The sequence below is a fragment of the Crocuta crocuta genome, unplaced genomic scaffold (genome assembly GCF_008692635.1).
Source record: "Crocuta crocuta isolate KB4526 unplaced genomic scaffold, BGI_CrCroc_1.0 scaffold762, whole genome shotgun sequence".
Taxonomy (NCBI): Eukaryota; Metazoa; Chordata; class Mammalia; order Carnivora; family Hyaenidae; genus Crocuta; species Crocuta crocuta.
Genome location: NW_027529524.1, coordinates 1,013,331 through 1,040,274, shown reverse-complemented (window position 1 = coordinate 1,040,274; position 26,944 = coordinate 1,013,331). Strand labels below are relative to the sequence as shown.

At 35.8% G+C, this 26,944-nt stretch overlaps 1 protein-coding gene across 1 annotated transcript in view; it reads left to right on the top strand.

Annotated features, from left to right (window-relative positions):
* The window catches only part of LOC144229016 (uncharacterized), a 166,554-nt gene that overhangs the window by 43,988 nt on the left and 95,622 nt on the right, over positions 1-26,944 (top strand). The window contains exons 10-12 of the mRNA XM_077760966.1: positions 1,451-1,471; positions 2,816-2,830; positions 21,113-21,133. Of these exons, the coding sequence (XP_077617092.1) occupies positions 2,827-2,830; positions 21,113-21,133 (25 nt within the window). The 5' untranslated portion in view covers positions 1,451-1,471; positions 2,816-2,826. The remainder of the gene's footprint in view (positions 1-1,450; positions 1,472-2,815; positions 2,831-21,112; positions 21,134-26,944) is intronic.

Here is a 26,944-nt window from a genome sequence, read left to right as displayed (position 1 = left end):
TAGATAATGGGTTCGTATCTAAAATATATAAAGAACTCTTACAACTCCATAACAAAGAAGAATCTGATTGTGAATTGGCAGAGGAACTGAATAGATATTTTTCCAAAGACATCCAACTGGCCAACAGGCACATGAAAGAATGGTCGGCAACACTAACCATCACAACCACAATGAGATATCACGTCATACCTGCCAGAATGGCTCTCATCAAAAACGCAAGAGGTAAGTATTGGCAAGGATACAGAGAAAAGGGAACCCTGTATATTGTTGGCAGAAATGTAAACTGGCTCAACCACAATGGAAAACAACAGGGAGATTCATCAAAAGTTGGTTACGTTATAGGTATATCCAAAGGAAATGAAAACAGGATATCAAAAAATACATATACTCTCATATTTACTGCATCATTATTCACAGTAGCTAAGACATGGAAACAATCTAAATGCCCACACCAATGGATGAATGGATAAATAACATATGAGATACACACACACACACACAAACACAGAAACATTATTTGACCATGAGAAAGAAGGCCATCTTTCCATTTGCAACAACGTAGATGAACCTGAGCATATTATGCTGAATGAATAAGTCTGACAGAAGACAAGCACTATATGGTTTCATTTATATGTGGAATCTAAAATAGCCAAACTTATAACAGAAAATAAAATGGGGGTTACCATGGAATTGTGGGGGTAGAGGATAGAACAGGTGTTGTTCAAAGGTACAAATTTGCAACAAGTAGTAAATAAGCCCTAGAAATCTAATGCATATTACAGTGAACACAGACAACAATATTGTATGATAACCATCAAGCTTGCTAAGAGACTACATCTTAATGATTCTAACCACAAAAAAAGGATCATTATGTAAAGTGACAGAGGTTCTAATTATTGCTATAATGGCAATCATATAACTATATACAAATGTATCAAATTATTATGTTGTACACTTTAAAGTTGTACAATGTTATATGCCAAACATATTTTAATTTAAAATTTTTTAATAAAATAGCTAATCACAAGATTTTTCTAAAACTACAATAGGCTAAAAGAAGGGGTAAAGAAGATGGGAGTTTCCCTACTAAATAAAAGAAACTTCAGGGGCTCCTGGGTGGCTTAGTCGGTTAAGCGTCCGACTTTCGCTTAGGTCATGATCTCCGAAGTTCGTGGCTTCGAGCCCGGCGTCGGGGTCTGTGCTGACTGCCAGCTCAGAGCCTGGAGCCTATCTCAGAGTCTGTGTCTCCCTCTCTCTCTGACCCTCCCCTGCTCACGCTGTCTCTCTCTCTCTCTCCTAGAAATAAATAAAAATATAAATATAAAAAAAAGAAAAAAAAAAAGAAACTTCATTGATTACTATACAGATTTCATCCAGTGCAGAGGCTTGGGGGTTGATGAAGAAGGAAAAGCCCAATATCTACTGATATTTTTTTCTTTGTTTCTTTCAGTGGACAGTTCTGGAAAAATCAGTAAGTTTGGATCATTTCTTTGCCTTATCTATTTGTGTCTAGAACCTCTGGAGTTTTTGTTACCCAACTATTTTGTATTTCAGGTTCTTTTACCTTAGAAGAGTCAATATTTTTAAATAAGTAATTTTCTCATACTTTGATTTCCTCTTTTCTATTTCCCTTTTGGAACAAAATACAATGGTCTTGTATTATATCCTGGTTATTTACTACCAAAGATTATCGGTAGCATATATTCCCAGCTAGTTTACCACAAGGCAGCCTGTTTTCTTTGTGGAATCATCTGACAATGGATAATTTTTACTAAAAAAAGAGTATCACCTAAAATTGACACATAAAGTATGTGTCAGGACAAGATGGTGATTTTGATAAATAACCAACAATACCCATTTTTTCAAACTGATCTAAAAGAGAGTGGGTTAAAAAATAATTTGTGAGGGAACAATGAAAGTAGGAAATGCAATAGTTTGAATTCGGGTAAAATAGATATTCCCTCCCCCAGCATTTAATCCCATATATTGACAAATGGCATTCTGAAGAAAACCATCTCTGTGAAGTAGGACGTGGAGCTTTAGCACTCCTGAGGATGAAACAGAGGGCTTCACAGGGCCTGGAGGCCCTGCTTCTGCACGCACCTACATAGGGTATTATTGGGAGGAGGGTTTTCCTTGAGTTAGGAAATTCCCAGGGGCGCCTGGAGGGGCGCCCGGGTGGCTCAGTTGGTTAAGCGCCAACTTTAGCTCAGGTCATGATCTCACGGTTGGTGGGTTTAAGCCCCGCATCGGACTCTGTGCTGACAGCTCAGAGCCTGGTGGAGCCTGCTTCGGATCCTGTGCCTCCCTCTCTCTCTGCCCCATCACCCACTTCTGCTCTGTTTCTCCCTGTCTCTCAAAAATAAATAATTGTTAAAAAAATGTTTTTTAATCCTCCTATACGTGCAAACATATGATATTTGTCCTTCTCTGCCTGACTTATTTCGCTCAGCATAACACCCTCAAGGTCCATCCATGTTGCTACACATGGCCAGATTTCATTGTTTCTCATTGCCATGTAGTATTCCATGGTATAGATAAACCACACTTGACGGAGGAACAAGGGGGAGAAGAAGGGGGAAATGGTGGGGGAGAGGGAGAGAGGCAAACCAGGAGAGACTCTTGAATGCTGACAAAAACTGAGGACTGATGGATGTGGGGGGAGGGGGGGATGGGCATGGAGGAGGACACTTGTGGGGATGAGCACTGAGTGTTATGTGGAAACTAATTTGACAATAAACTATTATAAAAAATATTTTTTAATAAAAAAAGAAAATTCCCACTGATTGATTAATCTTTTGTGTTTTATTTTTAGCACTAAGTCCTATGGGTAAGTTCTTTATCTATTCTCAACTGTGATATTTTACATGGTTTATAGGTGTTTACTGGACTTGCTGTTTCTACTCCCAAAATAGAGACCTGTGGTTCTAAGGTCATTTTAAATGTTCCTATTCTCCAGAATCTTCCAATATTTTAAATTACTATTTTTAGAGATATTGCTGTAGAGGGGATGAAGTTCATAGAAAAGGATGCCATAATCTCAGGCCACCTTCTAGGCTCTGAAAAACAATCTCTTTTCTGATTCCCAGCAAAATATAATGAAAGAAGAATTGGTTTCTAAATTCTGTTACTTCCTGGTAGCTTAGAACTCTTTTTTAGTTATAAGTGAAGATTCATTGAATCATATTAATAGAAAAAATAACTAGTTAACAAAACTTTATTTTTTCTTGCCTTCTAAGTAACTTTACTTTTGAGGAATAGTAGGCATTGAGTACCTATTATATACTGTATACTCTGCTAGGCATTTTCAAAAACAGTATCTCATTTTTACTATGGCCTGCCTGGTAGCTATTATTATTCCCCACTTTACAGATCAGTAAATTGGCTCAGACACTTGTTAAAGGTTAAAGAGTTGGTAAGTAGTAGTGTCAGGATCTAAATCTAGGACTTCCTATCTCCAAAGTACATACTCTTTCTACAACAATACATTCCCTTCTTTACTGAACAAATGCCTTTTCAGTGATTTGTCCTAAAATCATATCTATAAATAAAATGTTTGTAAATATAAATGTACTTCTATGAGAGAAGCTGTATAATTAAATGTACACAGAATAATTTTAAAAATAAAAGACATCCCATCTAAATCAATGTTGAGCTTTTAACTGTCTTCTAAATTCAGATTTCTTATTAGGATTGCTTAATGCCTCAGTTCTTCAGGATAATCATATGAAACAGAATAATAATTCTCAAACCTCTGTAAATATACAATCACAAAAAGCAAGTAAAACTTAAATTTAGTAAGATACATTTCAAACATCTCAAACATTCTAAACACTGACAAACACAAAATATGCCTTTAATAATTAGTCCTTCTTTTTCAGTTCAGACTAGAAAGAGAGTGGGTTTGTGAGTGGCAGTGAGGAATTGGAAGAAAGGAAATTGAAAGGGACAATGTTTTCTTTGTATTTACAGTACCAGAAATAATATGCATTCAGAGCAATCGTGATATATCTGCATCCCTCAAAAGTCCTCCCCACACGGGGAAGGTGATAAGTGTATGTTTTCCTCACAAAAAAAGAGGGCTTTGAGAAGGGATCATAGGCCAACTCCCTCCCTGGAGGTGAATTCATTTTCAATGAATATGTTTTTTTTAATTGCCAGGACAAAAATCACTTCAATCTTTTAAAATGTTTTCTTGTAAGATATATCCTTATTGACAATATTTCAAACATATTCTTTCCAGTTGATATTTTTAGCAAAATGCAATTAAGGTTTAATTCATTGTTCAAAGAAAAATTTAAGACAAATCAGAGCAAAACTTCATCATCCTCTCAAGTTGAGTCTCTTTATTTCTCATCTCCACAATCAGCTAATTAAGTATATGATTTTTTTAATGTTAATTCATGGCCTGAGATTTATAATGAGCCATCACCTTTATGCTTGACAGATCTTTATGGTCTAGACAGCTCCCTCCTAACAGCCAGTGGATCAAGAACCTAATAGGATGAGTTTTGTTGATTGTTTCCTTTGTTGTGCAGAAGCTTTTGATCTTGAATTTAAATAGAAATAATAATAATAATAAATAAACATTGAAAAAATAAAAATAAAATAAAATAAAAACTTTTTAAAAGAACCCAATAGGATTCATTTCCTAATAAAGCCCATAGTCCAGTCGCTGCATTTTTAAAGTATTGTGTAATTAGAATTATTACTATGATCACTAATTCAGGATATCTTTCAGCCTTAACAAAAATTAATCCAGTTTAAAATCTTTAAACAAGCTGAATACATTATAATGATCACCAAAGCCCTGATTAAATCTTTCCCTTTAAATTAGAATGTTGCTGTATAGGCTACTCTCTGCAGTAAATGGACTTTCAGCCAGGGTTTATAAATCTTTATATTACGGAGATTATGAGATCCAAAGGGAAAAAAAGATGTATGTACAATCTAAAAATTTAAAAGAAGGGAAAGAAGAACTTAGAATTTGGTGGGCTAATGATTTGTGGCTTACTTTTGCAATGCAGTTAAGTTCAAGATGGAAAATAAACAACAAAGATACTAAAACAATCAAGGATATGAAGATACTATTAGAAATGACTAGAAGTATTTTTCAGTTCAGTGGGAAAAAGAATAAAATTCTTTAAAATTCTGTAAAATTAGGCAAACTGTAGCTAGAATAAACATTGACTATGTCATTAAACCCCAGAATATTTACCTTTGATTAACAAAATCTATAAATTTAGGAGATGGTTAGCTTAAAAATGAGTCATGCAGTAGTATACACAGTAGTAAACATGAAACAAAATACTCCCAAGAGACGGTATAAGACTAAAAATATTCACGTTTCAAAAAAACCAGCTAACAAACAGAATTTGTAAGGTTGGAAGCGTTGGTGGAAAAACATACTCTTCTCCACACCACACCACATCCCCCCCCTCAAAAATAAGTGTCAACTGGTAGTACTGTCAGATATCAAAATACTAGGAACTCTTTCTCAGTACAAAAATGCTTAGGATATACTAACACTGATTTTCATTAGTAAATTGGAAATGAGTTTGTCTAGAATAAAATGTCAGCACCCGCATCTTATTAAATAAGCACTAGGGAGGAAAAAATACACAAAAGGTTCAGGAAGCATTATTCCAAGATTCTTAATGTTTTTATTTTGGTGTCAGAAGTTGAAAATATCAGACAGAAAGCACTAAACTGCAGCAACCCTTTTGACTTATAGTTACCTTCTTACCTAATGTAAGAATGTCTTGCTTTTTTACAACTTGTTATTCAGTTATGTGTAGATCAATATTTCAGAGGTCAAACCCTAAAGACACCAAAAGGTTTTCCTTGTAAAAAAAAAAAAAACGTCAACTTTTAGGCAGGAAATCTTCCTGTAATGGAATTAACCATTCCTCTAAAGTATGGCTGGAACTAAGAGTGCCTTATCTTGATAAGATCAGAGAGAGTTTTTGCCTGTATTATCTCATTTGTTAGTAGTAATAGCCAATACTTATTGCACTACTTACCATGTTCCATGCACTGTACTGAGTGCTTTACTTAGATAGTATCATATAATCCTCATAACACTTCGGAGAAGTAGCTACTACTATTGCTCCCATTTTGCAGATAAGAAAGTAAAGTTTGCCCAAGATCACCTGGTTAGCTAGATATGACGCCAGGATTTGAAACAGTCTGTCTGTAAAAGCCATGCTCCTTAAACATTTGCCTAGAATCTTTAAATTACTCTACAAAGTGGGCAGAGCAGTAGGTCTTTGGAGAGTAACTGATTGACCCAAATACACCCAGCTGGCAAGAATACTAAACCCAGGTGTTCTGACTCAGCTTTTAAGTTCAGTATCCTTTCGGGATGCCTGGGTGGCTCAGTCGGTTAGGTGTCCAACTTCAGCTCAGGTCAAGATCTCACGGTTTGTGAGTTCAAACCCTATGTCAGGCTCTGTGCTGACAGCTTGGAGCCTGCTTCAGATTCTATGTCTCCCCCTCTCTCTGCCCCTCCCCTGCTCACGCTCTGTCTCTCTCTTTCTCTCAATTGTAAATAAACATTAAAAGTTTTTTAAAACAATAAAAATTTAAAAAATAAATTCAGTATCCTTTCTACTTCATTGAATATTTAAATGGGTTTTCTTTTTTTTTTAATGTTTATTTTTTTAGAGAGAGACAGAATACAAGCAAGGGAGAGGCAGAGAGAGAGGGAGACACAGAATCTGAAGCAGGCTCCAGGTTCTGAGCTGTCAGCACAGAACCTGACATGGGGCTCGAACTCATGAACCATGAGATCATGACCTGAGCTAAAGTCGGACACTTAACCGACTGACCCACCCAGGCACCCCTTAAATAGTTTTTCTTAAGGCAAAGCATCCCATTGCTCCATAGCAAGAAACCACAGAATTTTTCTTAGTAGCATAAAAAATTTTCTTTTCTTAACCTGGGGAACCAAATCACTAAAAAAGAAGAAAAAAAAGCAGAAGCTAACAAATTCGAGTTTATTAGATCTCACAGAAATTGAGACACAGCAGAGTGACCTACTTATACATGGGAAAAGGGACCAGAAATTTGTGCAAAATAAGTTTGCAGGATCATAAGAAACACTCTAAAGTACTGCTGAAGACTGAACTCTGGAGTCTGACTCTTCAGGCTCACATCTCAGCTCCACTGCTTACTAATTCTATAACTATATTCCCATTCATTTAAGCTTTCTGTACCTCAAGTTTCTTCATCTGTAAAATTGGGGATAATAATAGTACCTGCCCTATATGGTTGCTGTGAGGATTAAATGAGTTAATAGTTCATATAAAATGCTCAGAACTATGAGTGCCCGATGTTCTATATTACCTTTGAATAATGAGATATGCTTATATTCAATATACAAAGCATATTTTGAAGGGTTTTTTTATTTTAAGGAAAAATTATTGCTTATTTCCAAAATTTTTTCTAAGAATAAATTCCATTTCTTTTCAGAATACATTCTCCTCTAGCTATTAAATATTAATCGTCAACCATAATACACTGAACAAATCTCAGCCAGTTCATTTATAGTACATCTTAGTTCTTCTTTGATTAATATTCCAATTTCTTGAACAGAGTCTGGAATATTATCAACACTTACATAAGTCTAAGTGCAGAGTTCCACCATTTTCTATTTTCAGGAAACCTCAAATTATCTCCAGTTTGTCAGCTTTAAGACAAAAAATAAAGAAATCAATATCAGGGAGAAAAGTAGGAATAAAGAGAAGAAAGTACCTGATATCTGAAATGTGCACTTTTGTTGTGTGCTCAGTTATATTTCCAGGTTACACGGAGGCAGAATTTGCAAAAATATCAGATTTTGAGGCCCAGTTTCTAAAAAATTGAAGCACTACAAAGTCTGAGAACAGCCAAGAAGAAAACAAGAAAACATTAAAGAAGGAAGACTTATTTACAGATTCTGATGAATCCTTGACCTTGAGGCACAAAACAAAGTCAAAAAGCAAAGCAAAAGGCATTGAGATGGAGGAAGGTGAGATACATATGCAGGTCGAGGAAAAGAAGAGTGATCCCAAGGCACTAGGAGAAGAAGACCAAATAAAGGTGCATGAGATGGGAATACCAAAAGGAAAGGAAGCCCAAGTAAAGAGGAGAGAATCCAGAATACCACAAGAACAGGAGGCCCAAGTAAAGATGAATGACACTGGGATAACACAGGGACAGGGGTTTCAAATAAAGAAGAGTGAGTCCAGAATACAAGGACAGGAGTTTCAAGTAGAGAAGAATGAGTCTGGAATGCCACAAGCACAAGGGTCCCAAGTAAAAAAAGAGAGTTCTGAGAATAAAGGAAAGCAGGGTAAAGACAAGGGAGATGGAAGGAAAAATAAAGATACAGAAGAAAATGATACTATGAAGAAAATTGATGAAGGAAAGCACAAAGTTAAAGGAAAGAAAGAATCAGAAGTCAAGGGTAAAAAACAGAAAGTTCAGTAAGGGGCAAAGGCAAGTAAAGGAAGGAAGCACAACAAAAACGTGGAAAGAGTAAAGGGTAAATTACACGAAGGCTCATAAGTCAACTGATTATTATGATTTCCATTCTCCAAATACAAGTCATAACCCAGTTATTGCCTAAATGGATCACAACTATAGAACCCCTTTAATTTATACATCTACGGAGTGTCTACTGTAGTTCTTTCACCATTTTTAGTTCTCTGAGCCACAAATCTCAGCTTCAAATTCTTTGTTTTCTGTTGATACTTATGACTTTGTCAAGAAAGATTGAATACTTTCTGAAATAAACATTTTGATTAAAGAAATGTATAATTTTCTTTGACAACTATTATATTAATTCAGTGACAGCCTAACCAACCAACCAATGAGGCTTCTCATAAAGCATTTTGATTAAAGAAATGTATAATTTTCCTTTAACAACTACTATATTAACTCATTGATAGCCCAACCAATCAACCAATCAATGTTCCTGTAGTAGGCTTGAATGTTCATGAGCACTCTTCTAGCAATAATGGGTACATAAAAATATAAGTCGGACTCCTTGCAATCAAGTAAGGTTTAATGCATACAGTGATACAATATGTATATACATGACAATTTTTTTAAAAGTAAAATCTAAGTGTCAAAATGTAGTTTAGATGGATAGTATAATACAAGTTAGCAACCTCTTGGAATGAAAAGATAAAGGGGATAACAGCTTCATGGAGAAGGGAATGGTGGTATATATGTCTCAAAAGGTGGATAAGATGTTGATACACACTGAGTGAGGTAGAAACACTACAAAAAAGGCAAAGGGATTCAAAACTGCCACACCACACTCTAGGAGAAGTAGGCAATTTTATCATTGTTGCAGGCTGATGAGAAGCACTCTGGAGTACAGTTCTGAAAAGGAAGCTTAGAAGAATATACTGAAGGAATAGGAAAAACAAACCAGGAATTTATATTTTACTCATCAGGCAACTGGAAGCCTTCTAGGGTATTTGGTAAGTAGAGTTAGATGAATAAGGTTGCATTACCGAAGTGTTAATCTTGTGACTGTACAAAATAGACTAAAGAGGAGAAATGCCATAGGTAGCAAATCTAGTAAAGAGGTGCTTGGGGTAATAACTGATGGAAACAATAAATAGAAGGGGTAGATATGAACTATTTTTTCAAAGAAGAAATCACTTCTTCATGATGACTAACCAAATATGAGTAAGGAAAAGAAATGAAAACAATTGATGACTCCATAACTTTTGAAACTGGGTGACAGAAAACAACTAGGACCTAGTTTGTGGCACAGGGAGGGGATATCAAATTGTTGAGTTTAAGGGAACAAACTAACACTTGTCATCTGATAGGGGTCTGAAGTCAATCCAGTAGAGATCATTTGAAGCCACACAGTAAATTAGTTCCCCAAAAGAGAAAGGACAAAGCTAGCAAAAGCATAGGTCCAAGAACTGAGCCTGTTAGATGTAATACGCTGAAGAAAAAAATTAAGGTATAAGAAGATGAAAGGAAAACCTGTATAACAAATGTTCTGATAACCAAAGATAATAAGAATTTAAAGAAAGGATGTTTAAAGGATAGCCAAGATTTCATGGAGAAGGAGGATTGAAAGAGATCATTGTAATTGCTATCTGGAGATGACTGATGAACTTGTAAAGAGCACTTTCCAAAGAGAGGTAACCAGGGGAAGGAATGGAAGAAGGCAGAAAATAGAAACACAAGCAAGTAGTTGCAGGATATACCTTCCAATAAAACCAATTTTAGTCTGCTTTTTAAGTATTGTTATTAGGAATATCATTTATATAGTACTCTATTCTGTGAGAGTTGGCCCCTACTCTGAATACTACATTCAGTTCTGTCATGGGATGTGAATAAAGTACAGGGCCTTCAGAAGAAAGGGCTATGATGCAAAGAGATTCAAGTCCAAGTGAGCAGTTTCACCTAGTGCAGAACACAGAACACAATGAGAATTATTTTCATATTCTAGATTATGATTATAGATTAGGTTAGAATTTTTGTATGGTTCCCAAGAAAATAAGGAAATAAGAGTAGAAGAAATAAGAAATTAAGGAAATAAGAAAATAAGGAAAATAAGAATAGAAGGTAATAGATTTTTATCTCAGTATAAGGGGAAGTGGGATGCCTAAAAGTGCTGAAGGGAGAGCTTAAGATGGCAATAATCACTGGCTGGAAATGCTGCAGAGGAGATTCTTAGGAATCACCTGGGTAGTTGGAATAGATTATCTTTATAGTTCCTTTAAAATATAAGGCCATAGGGGTGCCCGGGTGGCTTAGTCAGTTAAGCGTCCGACTTTCGCTCAGGTCATGACCTCGCGGTTCCTGGGTTCGAGCCCCGCGTCGGGCTCTGTGCTGACTGCCAGCTCAGAGCCTGGAGCCTGTTTCAGAGTCTGTCACTCCCTCTCTCTCTGACCCTCCCCTGCTCATGCTGTCTCTCTCCCTCCTAGAAATAAATAAAATATTTAAAAATATATATACATAAGGCCATAACTCAAAGTATAAAACTCTTTTGGACTAACCAGATGTCTTCCAAGGAACTTTTTTTTTAATGCTTATTTATTTTTGAGACAGAGAGAGCACGAGCTGGAGAGAGGCAGAGAGAGAGGAAGGCACGGAATCCGAAACAGGTTCCAAGCTCTGAGCTGTCAGCACAGAGCCCGATGAGGGGCTTGAACACACAGACCACGATATCATGACCCGAGCCAAAGTCAGACACTTAACCGACTGAGCCACCCAGGCGTCCCTCAAGGAACATTTTCACACTAATCTAATATGCTAGGATTCTTTAGAGAGGTCTCTCTCTCTCTCTCCCTCACACACACACACACACACACACACACAAAGAGAAATCAGACTTTTGCCCATGCTGCCCAAAGTATAAAACATTTCATAAGTATACCTAACCACAAGCTGAAGAAACTAGCTCCATAGCTTCTAGCACAATCCAAACCACTATGTGGATCTCTACAGTGTGCCCAGAGTCCTGCCACAGGTCACAAAACCCTGAGGCCTTTGATGAACCACATAGATTTAGCAAAGCTGAACTGAAAAAAAAAAAAAGGGGGGGAGATGGGAGGACAAATATGAACATGAAATTTTTATATTATAAATTACTTCTATGTCTCTGGAATATACACATAAGAGATTTTATCATTATTAGTTGACATATCTCTTACATGTATTATGCTATTATCAGGGATAAAATGTGACCAGAAGGCTTTTCATATAGTTAAAAATATTTAGGTTTTCACAATCCCATATAATTTTTCTACATCTCTCTCTAGTCTATCTGGCAGCAAGCTAATAGGTTTTAGAAGTCTATAACAAAGATAGCTGTTCTCAGATTTCTGCTATAAAATAGGGATCCTATCAAGGCAACTACTGAAAAGCAGTATATAGACTTCAACAAATGTGCTTAGCTGACTACATATCCAAATGTATACCCCACAGAACAAAGAATTCAGAAGAAATGGATAGATTGAATCTTGCCTGTATCTTCTCCATAACTTCTAACTTGCAGTCAAAACATTTTCATTCCCACTAGGTCTTGAAGGCAAATAAGTCATACAGTAGGAAACTCCAACTGTGAAAACTATATATGCTATTCTCTAAAGGCTACCAAGATGCAAGGCAGTTAAAAACAATTGCTAAATTTCCCTTAAAGAAACAGACATGAAAGTCTTAAAGGATCCCAGAAAAAGGAAGGGGAGCTATCAAAAACATACTATGTTTAGCAAAATAATGCAAATACTGAGATCATGACCTGAGCCAATGTCAGATGCTTAACTGACTGAACCACTCAGGTGCCTCATCTGTTGTGTGATTCTTAATTTAAATCTAGCATAAATTCTTGTTTTCATTTTGGAACTTCAAAGTTTGCTGTAGACAAATTCAGCTTTTACCGGTTACAAAAAAATCCATTTCACCTTCAGTTTTGAAAGATACTGTTTCTGAGTATAGAATTCTAGGTTGAGTTTTTTTCCCAGCACTTTTAAAGATGCTATTCCATTGACTTTGACTTTAGATGTTTCTGACAAGATATCTACGACAATATGTATGTTTGTTCTTCTGTGTGTAAAGTGACTTTTTTCCTCAGACTGTTTTAAAGATTTTGTCTTTACTGCTGAATTTATGAAGTAGCTTGGTGTGGCTTTCTTCATTTCCTTCTCCTTGAGATTTATTGAGTATCACATGGACCTATGAATTTACAGTTTTCTACAAATCTGAAAATTTTCTCAGCCATTATTTTGTTAAGTATTTCTTTTCCGTCTCTACCTCCATTCCCTATCACTTCTGGAATTGTGGAATTACAATTCTAGAATAACACATAAATTAGACTGTTCAGTACTGTCCCAAAGATCACTAACCCTGTTTATTTTTCTTTTCTTCTTTGCCCTTGTATTGCATAGTATCTATTGTAACGTTTTCTTTTTTTTTTTTAATATTTTTATTTATTTCTAGGAGAGAGAGAGACAGCGTGAGCAGGGGAGGGTCAGAGAGAGAGGGAGACACAGACTCCGAAACAGGCTCCAGGCTCTGAGCTGGCAGTCAGCACAGAGCCTGACACGGGGCTCAAACCCACGAACTGCGAGATCATGACCTAAGTGAAAGTCGGACACTTAACCGACTAAGCCACCCAGGCACCCCTATTGTAATGTTTTCAAGTTCACTGACCTTTTCTGCTGCTGTGCCTAACTGCTATTAATCATAGCCATTAGTTTTTACCTTATATATTTTATCACTAAAAGTTACATTGCATTTTTTTAACTTTTAATTTCTCTCCTCACAATGCCTACATTTTTTATTTAAATACTTAATAATATATAATAGATGTTTTAATGCCTTTTTTGCTTACTTTCTTTGTTTCACTAAACTCAGGAATCATAGCTCTAAGTTGTCTATTGTCCAATGCCTGATAACACTGACTTATTTTGTCCAGTTGACTAGCTGTTTACTGTGGAAAGGAAAATCCAAACTTTGTTACTCCATCATGGCTCAAAGCAGAAATCTTTCATTATCATTTTTGTATGGATTTCTGTGACTGCTACATTTTCATGCTTAGTAGTAGTTTGGAAAGATGGCTTAAGCATCTTGGCCATTGTTAGTGGGCTGTCTCTTTTACTTATTGTGAATATTGTTCATAATTAATTATCTTATTTCATTCATGTGATATATGTGTTTTCTCCAACTCTCTGGCTTGTCTTTTCAATCATTTAATGCTTTCCTTTGATAAGTACAAATTCTTCATTATAGTGTTATCCCAATCTTTCTTTTTTTCTTATTATTAATGCTTTTTGTGTACTATTCAAGAAATATTTTCCTACCCTCAGTCCATGAAGATCTGCTCATATACTATTTTCAAGAAGCTTTATTGTCTCACCTTCAATACATTTAGAATTGATTTTTTTCTCCCAGATATCCAGTTAACCCAATATCATTTGAAAACACTTTTCTAACCCACAGTTCTGTATTACAGCATTTATTATAAATCAATTGTGGGTCTACTGCAGGGCTTTTCTGTTCCATTGATAATTTTTTATCCTTGCACCAACATCACACTCTTTTTTACAGTTCCATATATAACTCAGCGCCCATAAAGATAAGTGTGCTCTTAATCCCCTTCACTTATTTCGCCCATCCCCCACCAACCTTCACTCTGGTAACCATCAGATTGTTCTCTATAGTTAAGAATCTGTTCTTTGATTGGTCTCTTTTTTTTCCTTTGTTCATTTATTCCATTTTTTGAATTCCACATATGAGTGAGACCATATAGTATTTTTCCTTCTCTGATTGGCTTATTTCACTTACCCTTATACTCTCTAGATCCATCCATGTTGTTGCAAATGCAAGAGTTCATTATTTTACATAGCTGAATAACATTCCATTATGTGTGTATACATATATATATACCTGTATATGTGTGTCTGTATACATATATATATCACATATACACATATATACATATATGATACATGATATATATACACATATACACACAATATATTTATATACACATATATGTATATTATATATACATCTCACATCTTCTTTCTCCATTCATCTATTGAAGGACACTTGGGCTGCTTCCATAATTTGAATATTGTAAATAATCCTGCTATAAACATAGGAGTGCATGCATCCCTCTGAATACTGTTTTTGTACTTTTCAGTAAACACCCAGTAATGTGATTGCTGTTTTATTTTTAATTTTTTGTGGAACCTCATACTGTCTTTCACAGCGGTTGCACCAGTTTGCATTCCCACTAACAGTGCAAAAGGGTTTCCTTTTCTCCATATTATCTCTAGCATTTGTTGTTTCTGGTGTTTTTTATTTTAGCCATTCTGACATGTGTGAGGTGATAATCATTGTGGTTTTCATTTGTATTTCCCTAATGATGAGTGATATTGAGCATCTCTTCATATGTCTGTTTGCAATCTGTATTTCTTCTGCTCATTTTTTAACTGGATTATTTGTTTTTTAAGTGTTGATTTGTATAAGTTCTTTATATACTTTGGACAGTAACACTTTTTAAATATGTCATTTGCAAACATCTTCTCCCATTCTGTCAGTTGCCTTTTAGTTTTGTTGTTTCCTTTGTTGTGCAGAAGTCTTAACCTGAGGAGGTCCCAATAGTTTATTTTTGCTTTTGTTTCCCTTGCCTCAGGAGACATTTCTAAAAAGATGCTGTGGCTGAAATCCGAGCAGTTACTGCTTGTGCCTTCTACAGGGATGTTTATGGTTTCAGGTCTCACATTTAGGTCTTTAATCCATTTTTGTTTAGTTTATTTTTGTGTGTGGTGTGTGAAAATGGTCTAGTTTCATTCTTTCACAGCACCATTTGTTGAAGACAGTCTTTTTCCCATTGTATATTCTTGCAACCTTTGTCAAAGATTAACTGACCATAGAATCATGAGTTTGTTTCTAGGTTTTCTATTCTGTTGCATTGATCTACTTGTCTATTTTTGTGTCAGTACCTTACTGTTTTGATTACTCAGCTTTACAATAGAACTTGAAGTCCAGAAATGTGATGCCTCCAGTTTGTTTTTCTTTTTCAAGACTGCATTGGCTATTCAGGTTCTTTTGTGGTTCCATACACATTTTAGGATTGTATATTCTAGTTCTGTGGAAAATGCTGTTGGAATTTTGATAGGGATTGCATTAATTATGTAGATTACCTTGGGTAGTATGGACATTTTCATAAGATTTGTTCTTCCAATCCATGAGTATGGAGTATCTTTCCATTTCTTTGTATCACCTTCAATTTTTTCATCAGTGTTTTATAGTTTTCAGAGTACAAGTCTTTCACCTCTTTGGTTAACTTTATTTGTAACATATACTATCTTAATATAGTATCTTAATACTGGTAGAATAAGTTCTTGTACATTTTTATTTCTCTTGAATATTGTCTTAGACTTTACATTTCCATATCTCTTTTAAGGTTCTTTTTTAAAATTCCAGTTAGTTAACATACAGTGTAATATTAGTTTCAAGTGTACAATATACTGTACACTTCCATATGATACCTGGGGCTCATCACAGCAAGTACACTCCTTAATCACCATCACTTACCACCTACCTCCACTTACCTCCCCTCTGGTAACTATCAGTTTGCTCTTTATAGTTAAGAGTCTGTTTCTTGGTTTGCCTTTTAGAATCTTTTAGAAACTTTCTCAGTCTCTCTCACACACATACACCCCAAAATAAGAAAAAGAAAGAAAAAACCTGCATGAATTTGTTTGGAATTGCATTGAATCTATAGTTAATTTGGACATAATTTACATCTTTATAATTGTAAGTCTTCCAATCCAATAATAAGATTTTTCTTTCCATGTATCAGTCTTCTTTATTTTTTCTGAATACAGTTTTATTGTTTCATATGCTGAGGTCTTGCATATCTTTCCTAATCTTAAAATTTAACAAATTTTGACATTACAGAAATGATATCTTTTTAAAATCCCATTATTTTTGTTTGTTTTTAATGTATAAAATAAAATTGAATTTTTAGAATGACTTTATATCCAGCAATTCTGGTAACTTAATCTATTATTATTCTAATTAGTCCATACTATTATGGATGTTCTATATTCACATCCAGGTCATCTGTAAATACTGAGTTTCATTTCTTCTTTTGGAGTTCCAATGTTTATCATTTTATTTCTTTTCATTGTTATCTTACAACGGCTAAGAACTCTATGTTGGATAGAAGTTGCAATGGCAAGCTTCATCTTCCTGTTACTAATCTCAGAGGAAAAGCTGTCAAAACTTTAGTCAGAACTATTGTATTTGTTACAAGTGTTCTAGCCTTGGTTCTCTTCTGTTTCGAGTTTTCTAAGAGATTGTAAATTTACTGATAAGTAAATTTGATGTTTATCAAATATTTTTTCTACATCTACTGAGTTGATCACATGATTATTCTTTATTCCACTACTGTCATGAACTATAGTCACTGAGCCTTTAGAATGTTAAACTAAATCTTGCATTTCTGAAATAAACCAGACTGGGCCATGATGATGTATATGTGAAAAAGAGGTCTGGGTTTAGATTACTACTAATTTGTTTAGAATTTTTGCATTTTCATGAGAAATATTCACTGGTATCTTTATTTTTAAATGTCCTTGTTAGGTTCTGGTATCAAGGATATGTTGGCTTCATAAAATGGATGGGGAATTATTTCTTTTTTTCAATTATGTGGAAGAGTTCTACCTTAAACGTTTGGTAGATTCACTAGTACAACCAACTAAGTGTGGAGTATTTTTTATGAGATTTTGAATTATGTTTCAACTGCTTTCAATCTTGTAGACTTTGCATTTCTTCTTATGTCATTTCTTCTTTTTACCTTTTGATCTTCCTCCACTGTATGTTTGCTTTCTATTTAATTAATTTCTGCTCTTATCTTTACTACTTCTTTACTCCTACTTGTTTTTGTTCAATTTGCTTCTTTTCTAAATTTCTTGAGTTGAATGTTGATATCATTGATTTTGGCCAATTTTCTCTTCTAATAAATGGAATTTAAGGTTTTAACTGGACCCCAAGGCTTTGATTAATAGTATTTTCAATATCTTTCATTAAAAAATGTATCTACTTCCATTCCAGTTTTTATTTAACCTATAGTTATTTTTAAAATGTAATTCTTGGAGTGCCTGGGTAGCTCAAGAGGTTAAGCATCTGACTTCAGCTCAGGTCATGACCTCACAGTCCATGAGTTCAAGCCCTGCACTGGGCTCTGCTCTGACAGTTCAGAGCCTGAAGCCTGAAGCCTGCTTCAGATTCTCTCTCCCTCTCTCTCTGCTCATCCCCCACTTACATTTTGTCTCTCTCTCTCTCAAAAATAAAAAAACATTAAAAGTTTTTAAATAAATAAATGATTTTCTTAACATCTAAATATATAAGAATTTTCTAATTATCTTTCTTTTTATTAACATATCTTAATTCCACTATGGGAAAAAAAACCTTTAATTTTACTTTTAATGTGCTTCACAAAAAAAGTGTATTCTTCTTGCTGGGCATATTACTATATACATATCAAATAATAAGTTTTTAATGATATTGTTCACATCATCTATAGAAAAATATATTTACTCATATATTTACTTAAGTTCAGCCACATATTACTTTTCTGTTATCTTCATTCCATTCTATACTTCCATCCGTCCATCATACATTTTTACTTTTATTATCTAAACATTTCCTTTAGTGTTTTCCCCACGGTCGCTCTCATCTTTCTATGACTAAAATTTCATATTTGTTACTTGATTTTGCCACACCCCACATGTCTCCTGTACTCTTTTCTGAGGTATCTTGTGCCTTACACTTGTTATTTGCAGACACTCAGATCCCAGTGATCCTGAGGTTCCCTGCCCCAAAGCCCTCCCACAGGTAGTCTCACAACAAGGCAGCTTCTTCAAAGCCAGCAGCAGAATCTATCATTCCAGTCGGTCAACAGTGAATCTTAACAATGGAACATTATTAAGTGACTGCACTGTTGTATTGCCCATATTATTTAGTCAGAAGCAAGTTCCAGATCCTTCCCTCACTCAGTGGGAGGGCACTTAACAATGGGTGACTGATTAGGGGTCATCACAGAATTCTTCCTATCCCAGGAAGGAAAAGGAGGTGAAGTATTAAGTGGAAAAATAGGAAGGCCTCATCTGTCAGAGTTTAAAGTTGATATGATATAAAACTAAAGTTGGGGCATCTGGATAACTCAGTTGGTTGAGCATCTGACTTCAGCTCAGGTCACAATCTCACAGTTCATGTGTTCGAGCCCTGCATCAGGCTCCAGTGCTAACAGCTCAGAGTCTGGAACCTGCTTCAGATTCTGTGTCTCCCTCTCTCTCTGTCCCTCCCCTGTGTGCACTCTATCTCACTCTCAAAAATAAACATTTAAAAAAATTTTTTAACCTCAAGTCAAGAAATCACATTTTCAGAAAGCTATTTCCAACAGAAAGAGCCTACATTTAAATATGAAGTAAATATAATTTAGAAGAACAAATCTGATTGCAAATGGTTGAGGTAAGGAACAGATGCTTTTTGTTATAAGCATACCACATTCATGTTTTAAAACGTAGGTTTTATTATTATTCATGCATGGTAATGCCAATAGTAAAGACTAGAGATGACTGCATTGAAAACAGTTTGTCACTTACAGTTCCCATGAGGAGAAAGCATGCTATGCCAGGCAGGGCCACAAGGGGAAGCACCAGGGTCATTCAGGGGGCAGAAGTCATGAGGGGAAAAGGTGGGCAAGAGTCTTTACTATGGTTTTCAGGGGAGGAAATAAGCAAGACATGGAAAGCAAGCTAAGCAGGTTTAGGAAAAATAATAAAAAGCACAAACCTATGAAAGAAAATGTGTAGGCTTATTTGAATAATTTCAGCAGGCTGCAGGGTATAGTAGTTGCCACTAATTGTCTGAGACCTGGCCTCTGGGAGATTAGGACAGGGAAATAGTGGGCTAGGGTGTAAGAGCCCAGTAGGGAATAGGCTCTGGATTTGTTAGTTTGCATATGAAAGTGTCCCGGCAGAAGAATCATTTTAAGATCCCTAGGAATTGGCTAGACACAGAAGGGGCAGTTCTTCCACAGTCACCAAGTCCCCAGATGCCTAAGCATCAGAAATACAGAAAACAGAGAGACCTGATTAATATAGTTAACCGACTTTTTAAATTGTGACAATATATTACATTGCTTATAACAATTAAATTTTAACAATACATCTGATTACATCAATGTTTGCTGCATTGTACTCACACTGAAAAGCCTTTTGGAGAAACTAGTCTTTTTTGCAGGGTCAGATAAAAATTTTGTGTTTGTTTTGTGTTTCAGTTAAGACTCCAGAATCCACTGTTAAGACAATTTTCAAGCTTTCATATAGGCTTCAGTCTCCCAGACAGAAAAAAGTCTTTCACCTTTGCAAGTTGTCAAACTAAGTTTACAGTTTTTTAGTTTCTCTAGACTAGATTAGGGAATGAAAATGTTAATCTCCTCTCAGGCAAATTACACTTACGTTATTATTTATATTCTAGGAAAGACCCTAGTCCTATCAGGGTCTTTCTATTTCTAATCTATAGGCTCCCTTCTAGAGTTTGGTTAAATGGTTAAGAAAATTACAAGCAGCAAAAACCTGTAAAACAGGCTAAGAAAACAAGAAATACTGCAAAAACTAACAGCAGGGAAAAGAAAAATTTACACAGGAAAGGTGGTATATTTAAATAAAAGATTATTTAGGGGCGCCTGGGTGGCTCAGTCGGTTAAACGCCTGACTTCGGCTCAGGTCATGATCTCACGGTTTGTGGGTTCGAGCCCCGCGTCGGGCTCTGTGCTGACAGCTCCTCAGAGCCTGGAGCCTGCTTCGGATTCTGTGTCTCCCTCTCTCTCTGACCCTCCCCTGTTCACGCTGTCTCTCTCCCTCTCACTCACTCAGAAATAAATAAAACATTTTAAAAAAAAGATTATTTAAATGGTCATGATATTACTAACATATTAATATATTTTTTTAATGTGGCATGTTCTATTTGTTGGAGAAATAGGAAGAGAGAAGTACATGGAGAAAGGGTAGAAAAAGAGGTGAAACCTTGGTTTCCATAAGAGGAAGCTAGTGTACCTTGTCCAAATGGGAGAAATCATAAAATATTATGTAGGGATCTAGAACTAAATATTAGTCAACAGCCTCCCCTTAACACAGCAAACGTGAAAAGGAAACTGAGGATAAGATTTGATGGGCCAGAGGCCTAGTGTTTTAATTTACACGAATTTACATAAAACAATTTGACTTTACATATAAGTACATATATTTTGATGTGCTAAAAACTAAACTTAAATATAACTCCTATAAATTTTGCATTCTAGTGCATACCTTTATAAAGATATAAAGCAAAATTAATCTTCTAATGAGCAAACACCACCTAACACTTTTACTTGCCATCCTGTTTCAGTTATGGCTTCCAAATGTGTAAATAAGTTGGTTTTCAAATACTATGTGCATTTATCACCAACTAACATGTGAGACTTCTCTGGATGCCATCATGTCTACCACTGTAAATTCCTACTTTAGAGAAACAAAGAAAATGGCAATCTCATCTCTAATTTAGTCAAATGTTTGCTGTGTTTGTTTTTCAGGAAACAGCTCAGAACAAACCAGTGAGCTCCTTCTCTGTCCCTTGTTTCTAGTATGCCTGGTTTCTTAGAGATATTTTTTCTCCAGAAATTGAGTATAATCAAGCCTTTTATCAAAAAATATAATTGTGCGATTAAAGTTAAACATGAAAATTTGAAAAACTTAATTTTCCTTCCTGAATTCTGAAATCACACTACATTGAGACAAAATACATTTTTGAAAAGCAAAACCTAAAAGTCAAAAAAGTGATATAAACCACAAGTAGATGAAAATTTAAAACAAATGTTAAAGTGTAAACAGCTAAGTTAGTTATTAATTGTATATGATACACCAAAAAGTTATAGATGATATACAAAACAGCAATCCTTAGTACATTTAAGAGACCTAATCCTAAACAGCATACACCAGACTGACTCAGGATTATCAGGTGCCAGGTAAGATTTAAGCCAGAGATGTAAAGATGTGACTGAGGAAAAGATAATTTCCAAAAAATTGTTTAAATAGGTCTATATAAATCATCTCTTCCATTCCCCTCCATCAGGCTTCCACTCTGGTACCCAGAATGTACCAGAGTAGAAGAAAAGGGGTTAATCCTCAGAACAGGTTGAATCAAAGGAAGCCTGGATCCAAGGCCTCCATGTACAGGTAAAAACAGAAAAACATCCTGAAAATAGAAAGCAAACTAAGAGTCTACAACCTACATTCTTTTCCCAATGACTGAAAGAACTTTGACAATTTTAATGTCCATACCTAAGGAGGATACATGACTCTTCAAGGGAGAAAATAAACTACCCTAGAAGAAAGACCTACAGATTTTGATATTGAGAGTTATCCAGAGAAAGCCAACTGACTTGGGTGACAATCACTATACATGTGCACATGATCAGCTATTTAGAATTAAATTCTTCAATATGAATGGGCTTCCAATGATCACTAGATACTGCAGAACAGACTCTACCTTAAAAATGAAGAACCAATTATGCAGAATACAGGTAATTAGAGGCAACCAAGAAAATTCAGAAAAACAGTGAAAAGATTTTTTAAAGCATTTTAGACACCTAAGCAGATACTGATATCTTGGAAAAAAGACAGGATGATATAAAAGTGACACTCAGAGAACAAAAATGAGCTACAGAATATTAAAAATATAAGCAAGTGACCTAATAACATTCTGTAAAATGGTTGGAATATAATGTCAAAAGAAACTGCCAAAAAATAAAATGAAGCAAAAAATAAGAAAACAAAAAGCAGAAAATAGGAATAAAAAGAAACTTAAAAAAAAAACAAAACAGTTCAAGAGGATGTTCTGCACAATAAAGAAGTGCCAGACAGGAGATTTTTTTTAATGGTGGGCAAAAAAAGGAGAGACAGGTATGAGAAAATCACTCTGATTTTAATACCACAAGAATCAAAATTGAAAAAGCCTACTAAGGGCCCTGAACAATGGACAGTGAAAAAAGGCACACTTCAAATCACAGCATCATGTGTTTTCAAAATATGCTAGGAATGAAGAAAAATTGATACATACAAAAGAGCAATCAGAATGGCATCATATTTCTCAAGAGTAACAGTGAAATCTAGAAAACAATGGAGCAAATGCTTCTCAATTCTAAAAGACTTTCAATGAATTAGTCTGAATCCCCAAGGAATCTATCAAGCAAATAAATATTAAATGATTTAAGGTCTCAAAATTTTCATCTTCCATGCATTCCTTCTCCAGGAAAAACTGGAGAATATACTCCATCAAAACAAAGAATGTAAACCAAGGAAGAAGAAATCAAGAAATCTAAAAACATGCAATTTAGTACAGAAGGTCAAAATGTGGATTCCCAATTGTGATGGTCTTTTGATGTCAAATCAGCTAGGCACAATCCCAGTTATTCAAACACTACTCTAGGTGCTGCTGTCAAGATACTCTGTAGATGTGATTAAAGTCTGTAATGGGTTGGCTTTAAGTAAGAGAGACAATCCTAGACAATCTGGGTGGTCCTGATTCAATCAGTTGAATTAACAGAGCACAGCTGAATGACCACCAAAGCAGGAATCAGAAGAGTCTGACTCTCAGAGATCTAAGACCTTGGCTCGTTGATAATGGTGTCCTTAGAAAAGAAATGGACAGTTTTCTAAATTCTTGCTTTATCTCTATTAACAGAAGTCCAACTTGAATCACTAAAGTGCAAAGCTGCTCAATGAGTTCTCAGCCAGGAGCCAGTTTGCACATCTAGAATTCAGAGAATGAAGTGAAGACCAGATCCCCTTGAGAACATACCTTGCTAAGTTACCAAATGTTTAATATTAATCTTTCTCCAAGTCTTTCACAAAGGGACGTAGGACCAATTGCCAGAAATACTGTATATTAGGGAAAGGGAAATAATCACTTTTCAGGGATGACTGTCCACTAGCTCTGAACTGACACTAATTCTTAAAGACCCAAAACATCACTATGGTGCATCAGTCAGAGTAGAGGCTTATGAAGGTAAGGAATTAATGGATTTTCGCTCAGGTCTATCTCACAGTGGGACCAATGGGTCTCCAAATCCATCCTATGGTTATTTATCCAGTTTCAGAATGCATAATTAGAATAGATATACTCAAAAACTGTCAGAATTTCAATAGTGGTTCCTGTGGACTAAGGACTATTGTGCTAGCAATGGCCAAGTGGAACCTACTAAAACCACTGTACCTAGGAAAGCGGCAAACCAAAAGCAATACCACATTCCCAGAGGACAGCAGACATTGTTGCCAACCACCAAAAACTTGATCCTCATTTCACTCACCTATTTGGCCTACACAGAAAATGAATGGGTCTTGGAGAACAGAAGTAGATTATCATAAATTTAATCAAATAATGACTCAAACTGCACTGCTCTTCCAGTTATGGTTTCATTGCTTGAACAAAGTAACACATCCCCTGTTACCATGCAACCACCGAACTGCCAAGTAATTCTTTCCCTCCATACTTCTTAGTAAAGACCACCAGACGCAGTTTGCTTTCAGTTGACAAGATAATCAAGATGCTTACACTGTCCTACTTCAATTCACATCAGTTCTACAGCCCGGTATCATAATTTAGTCTGCAGGAACTTTCATCACTTTTCTCTTCCATAATATAACATACTAGTTCATTATATTGGTGACACTATGCTGACAAGACTTGGCAAATGAGGAGAAGCAACTACTGTAGATAACACATTAGTATGTCAGAAGTAGAAAATAAATCCAACAGTAATACAAGGGCCTTCCATCTCAGTAAAATTTCATAGGGTACAGCAGTGTGGGGCATGTCAAGATATATCTTCCATGGTGAGGGATAAGTTGTTGCCTCTGGACCCTCCTACTAATGGGAGGGGAAAAAACACAATGCCTAGGGGCCCTCTTTGTATTTCAAAGGCAATTTGATACCCATTTGAGTATGCTACTTCAGCTCACTTACAGAGTGATCTGACAAGCTGCTAGTTTTGAGTGGGCCCCAGAACAATTAAAGGCTAAGTGATAGATTCAGGCTGCCACGCAAGTTGCTCAGCCACTTAGGCCATATGATCCAGCAGATATGATGCGCTTGAAGTGTTAATGGTAGATGGAAATGCTGTTTGGAGCTTTGGCAAGCCCTTAGGATTTTAAAGTAAATATCTGCCATCCTCTGCAAGTAACTATTCTCATTTTGAAAGAAAGCTTTTGGATTGCCACTGAATCTTGGTAGAAGCCAAATATTTAACCAAGGGCTACCAAGTTGCCATGAGACATGAGTTGCCAATCATGAACTGGCTGTTTGTTGTCTGAACCACCTGTCTGTAAAGCTGGACATGCAGAGTGGCCCTATATTCCCTTTCTGAGACATATTTGAAGGCACATGAAGGGAAGTCATTCCAGTGGGCAGAACTTCGAGCAGTGCACCTGATTGTTTAATTTGTCTGAAAGAGGAAACAGCCAGATATAAGAGTCTATATAAATTCAAAGAACACTGGAAAACTGGTAACAAAGAAATGTGGGAAAGAAGTATGTGGATAGACGTCTCTGAATGGGAAAATAATATAAAGAGACTTGTGTCCCATGTGAATGATCACAAGAGTAACCTCATCAGGCAAGGATTTTAATAAAATGGATAGAGTCAACCATTCTGTGGATACCAGTTATCCTTTTTTGCCCAGGAGGATCATGAACAAAGTGATCATGGTATCAGGTTATGCATGGACTTAGTAACATGGACGTTTTCCTCACCAAGGCCAACCTAGCTATAGCCACTGCCACTGCCAGTTACTCAATTTGCCAGTAGGAGAAAATAGCAATGAGTCTATAATATGACAACATGCCATAGTGATTAGCCAGCTACTCGGTGGCATGTTAAATGCACTGGAATGTTTATATCATGGGAGGAGTAGCACTTTGTTCTTACTGGAATAGATAACCACTCTGGATATGGTTTGTCTTCCCCTGTATGCAAAACAACAGTGGATTTTCAAATGTCTTGTCCATCACCATAGTTACCACACAGTATTGCTTCTGATCAAGAAACTCACTTCACAGCAAATGATGTCTAACAATGGGCCCATTCTGATGGAATTCACTTGTCCTTTCATGTTCCCCATCATCTTAATGCAGCTGGCTTAACAGAGGAGTTTAAGGTATTTGAGGACTTAGTTACAGTGCCTACTAGATGACAATACCTGGTCTGGCTGAGCCAATGTCCTATAGGATGTTATACATACTCTACATCACTGTCCAATATGCAGCCAGGAATTAAATAGAATTGGCTTCACTCACTACTAGTCCTAGTGATCCACAAGCAAAAAGTCTGCCTTCCATCACCATGAACTTGGGTTTTGCTAGTCTAGAGGTCATAGATCTAAAGGTCATAGATCCTTCCACAAGAATACAACAATTCCACTGAACTGGAACTAGAGAATACCAACTAACTACTTTGGATTCCTCATGACTTTCAATCAAAAAGCAAACAAAGGACTGTTGTACTGGCTGGAGTGACCAATCCCAATTATTAATGGGAAATTGGGCTGATACAATGCAATGGAGGTAGAAAGATCTCTTAGGCATGTCTTAGTATTACTATATCCTATGATTTAAGTCAGTGGAAAACTAAAACTGGAAGTCCTGCAAGCAAGACTGATAATGGCCCAGAACTCTCAAAATGAAAGTTTGGGTCACCCGGCCAGGAAACAAACAATGACCAGTTGAACCATCTGCTGAAGGCAAAGGAAATACGGAATTAGTAGTGGAATAAGGTAGTTATCAATACCTACAACAGCTACAACCATGTAACCAGTTGCAGAAACAAGGATTATGAGTATTTCTTCCTTATTTTTTATGTTTACTTATATATACATTAACCAAGTATTTTTATTTTTTGTCTCTTATCCACTTAACATCTAATACAAAATGGATTAATAAAGTTAACTTAATCTCACAGAATTTAAATCACAGACTATCAAAGAAGAAGAGTGAACTACACCTAAGGACTCTGCATACTCCTCCGGGAAAAACTGAGCATGTTTTTGGTTGTATGCAAGTTGTATCATGTGAACTGGAAATATAACCTTTTTATTATCTTTTTTATTATCTTTAGTTGGAGATTAGTATGGTTTAAGGTAGAGTGTATTGGTGCTAAAATGACAAGGAGTGGACTGCAATGGTCTTTTGATGTATCACCATGGCTAGGCTTCAGTCCCAAATTATTCAAACACAAATCGAAGTATTGCTGGGAAAGTATTTTGTAGATGTGATTCAAGTTCATAATTTAATTCCACATGAATCTGAGTGGACCTGATTCAATCAGCTAAAAGGACAGGAGTCCATCTGAAGCTTCTCTAATCAAAAAGAAA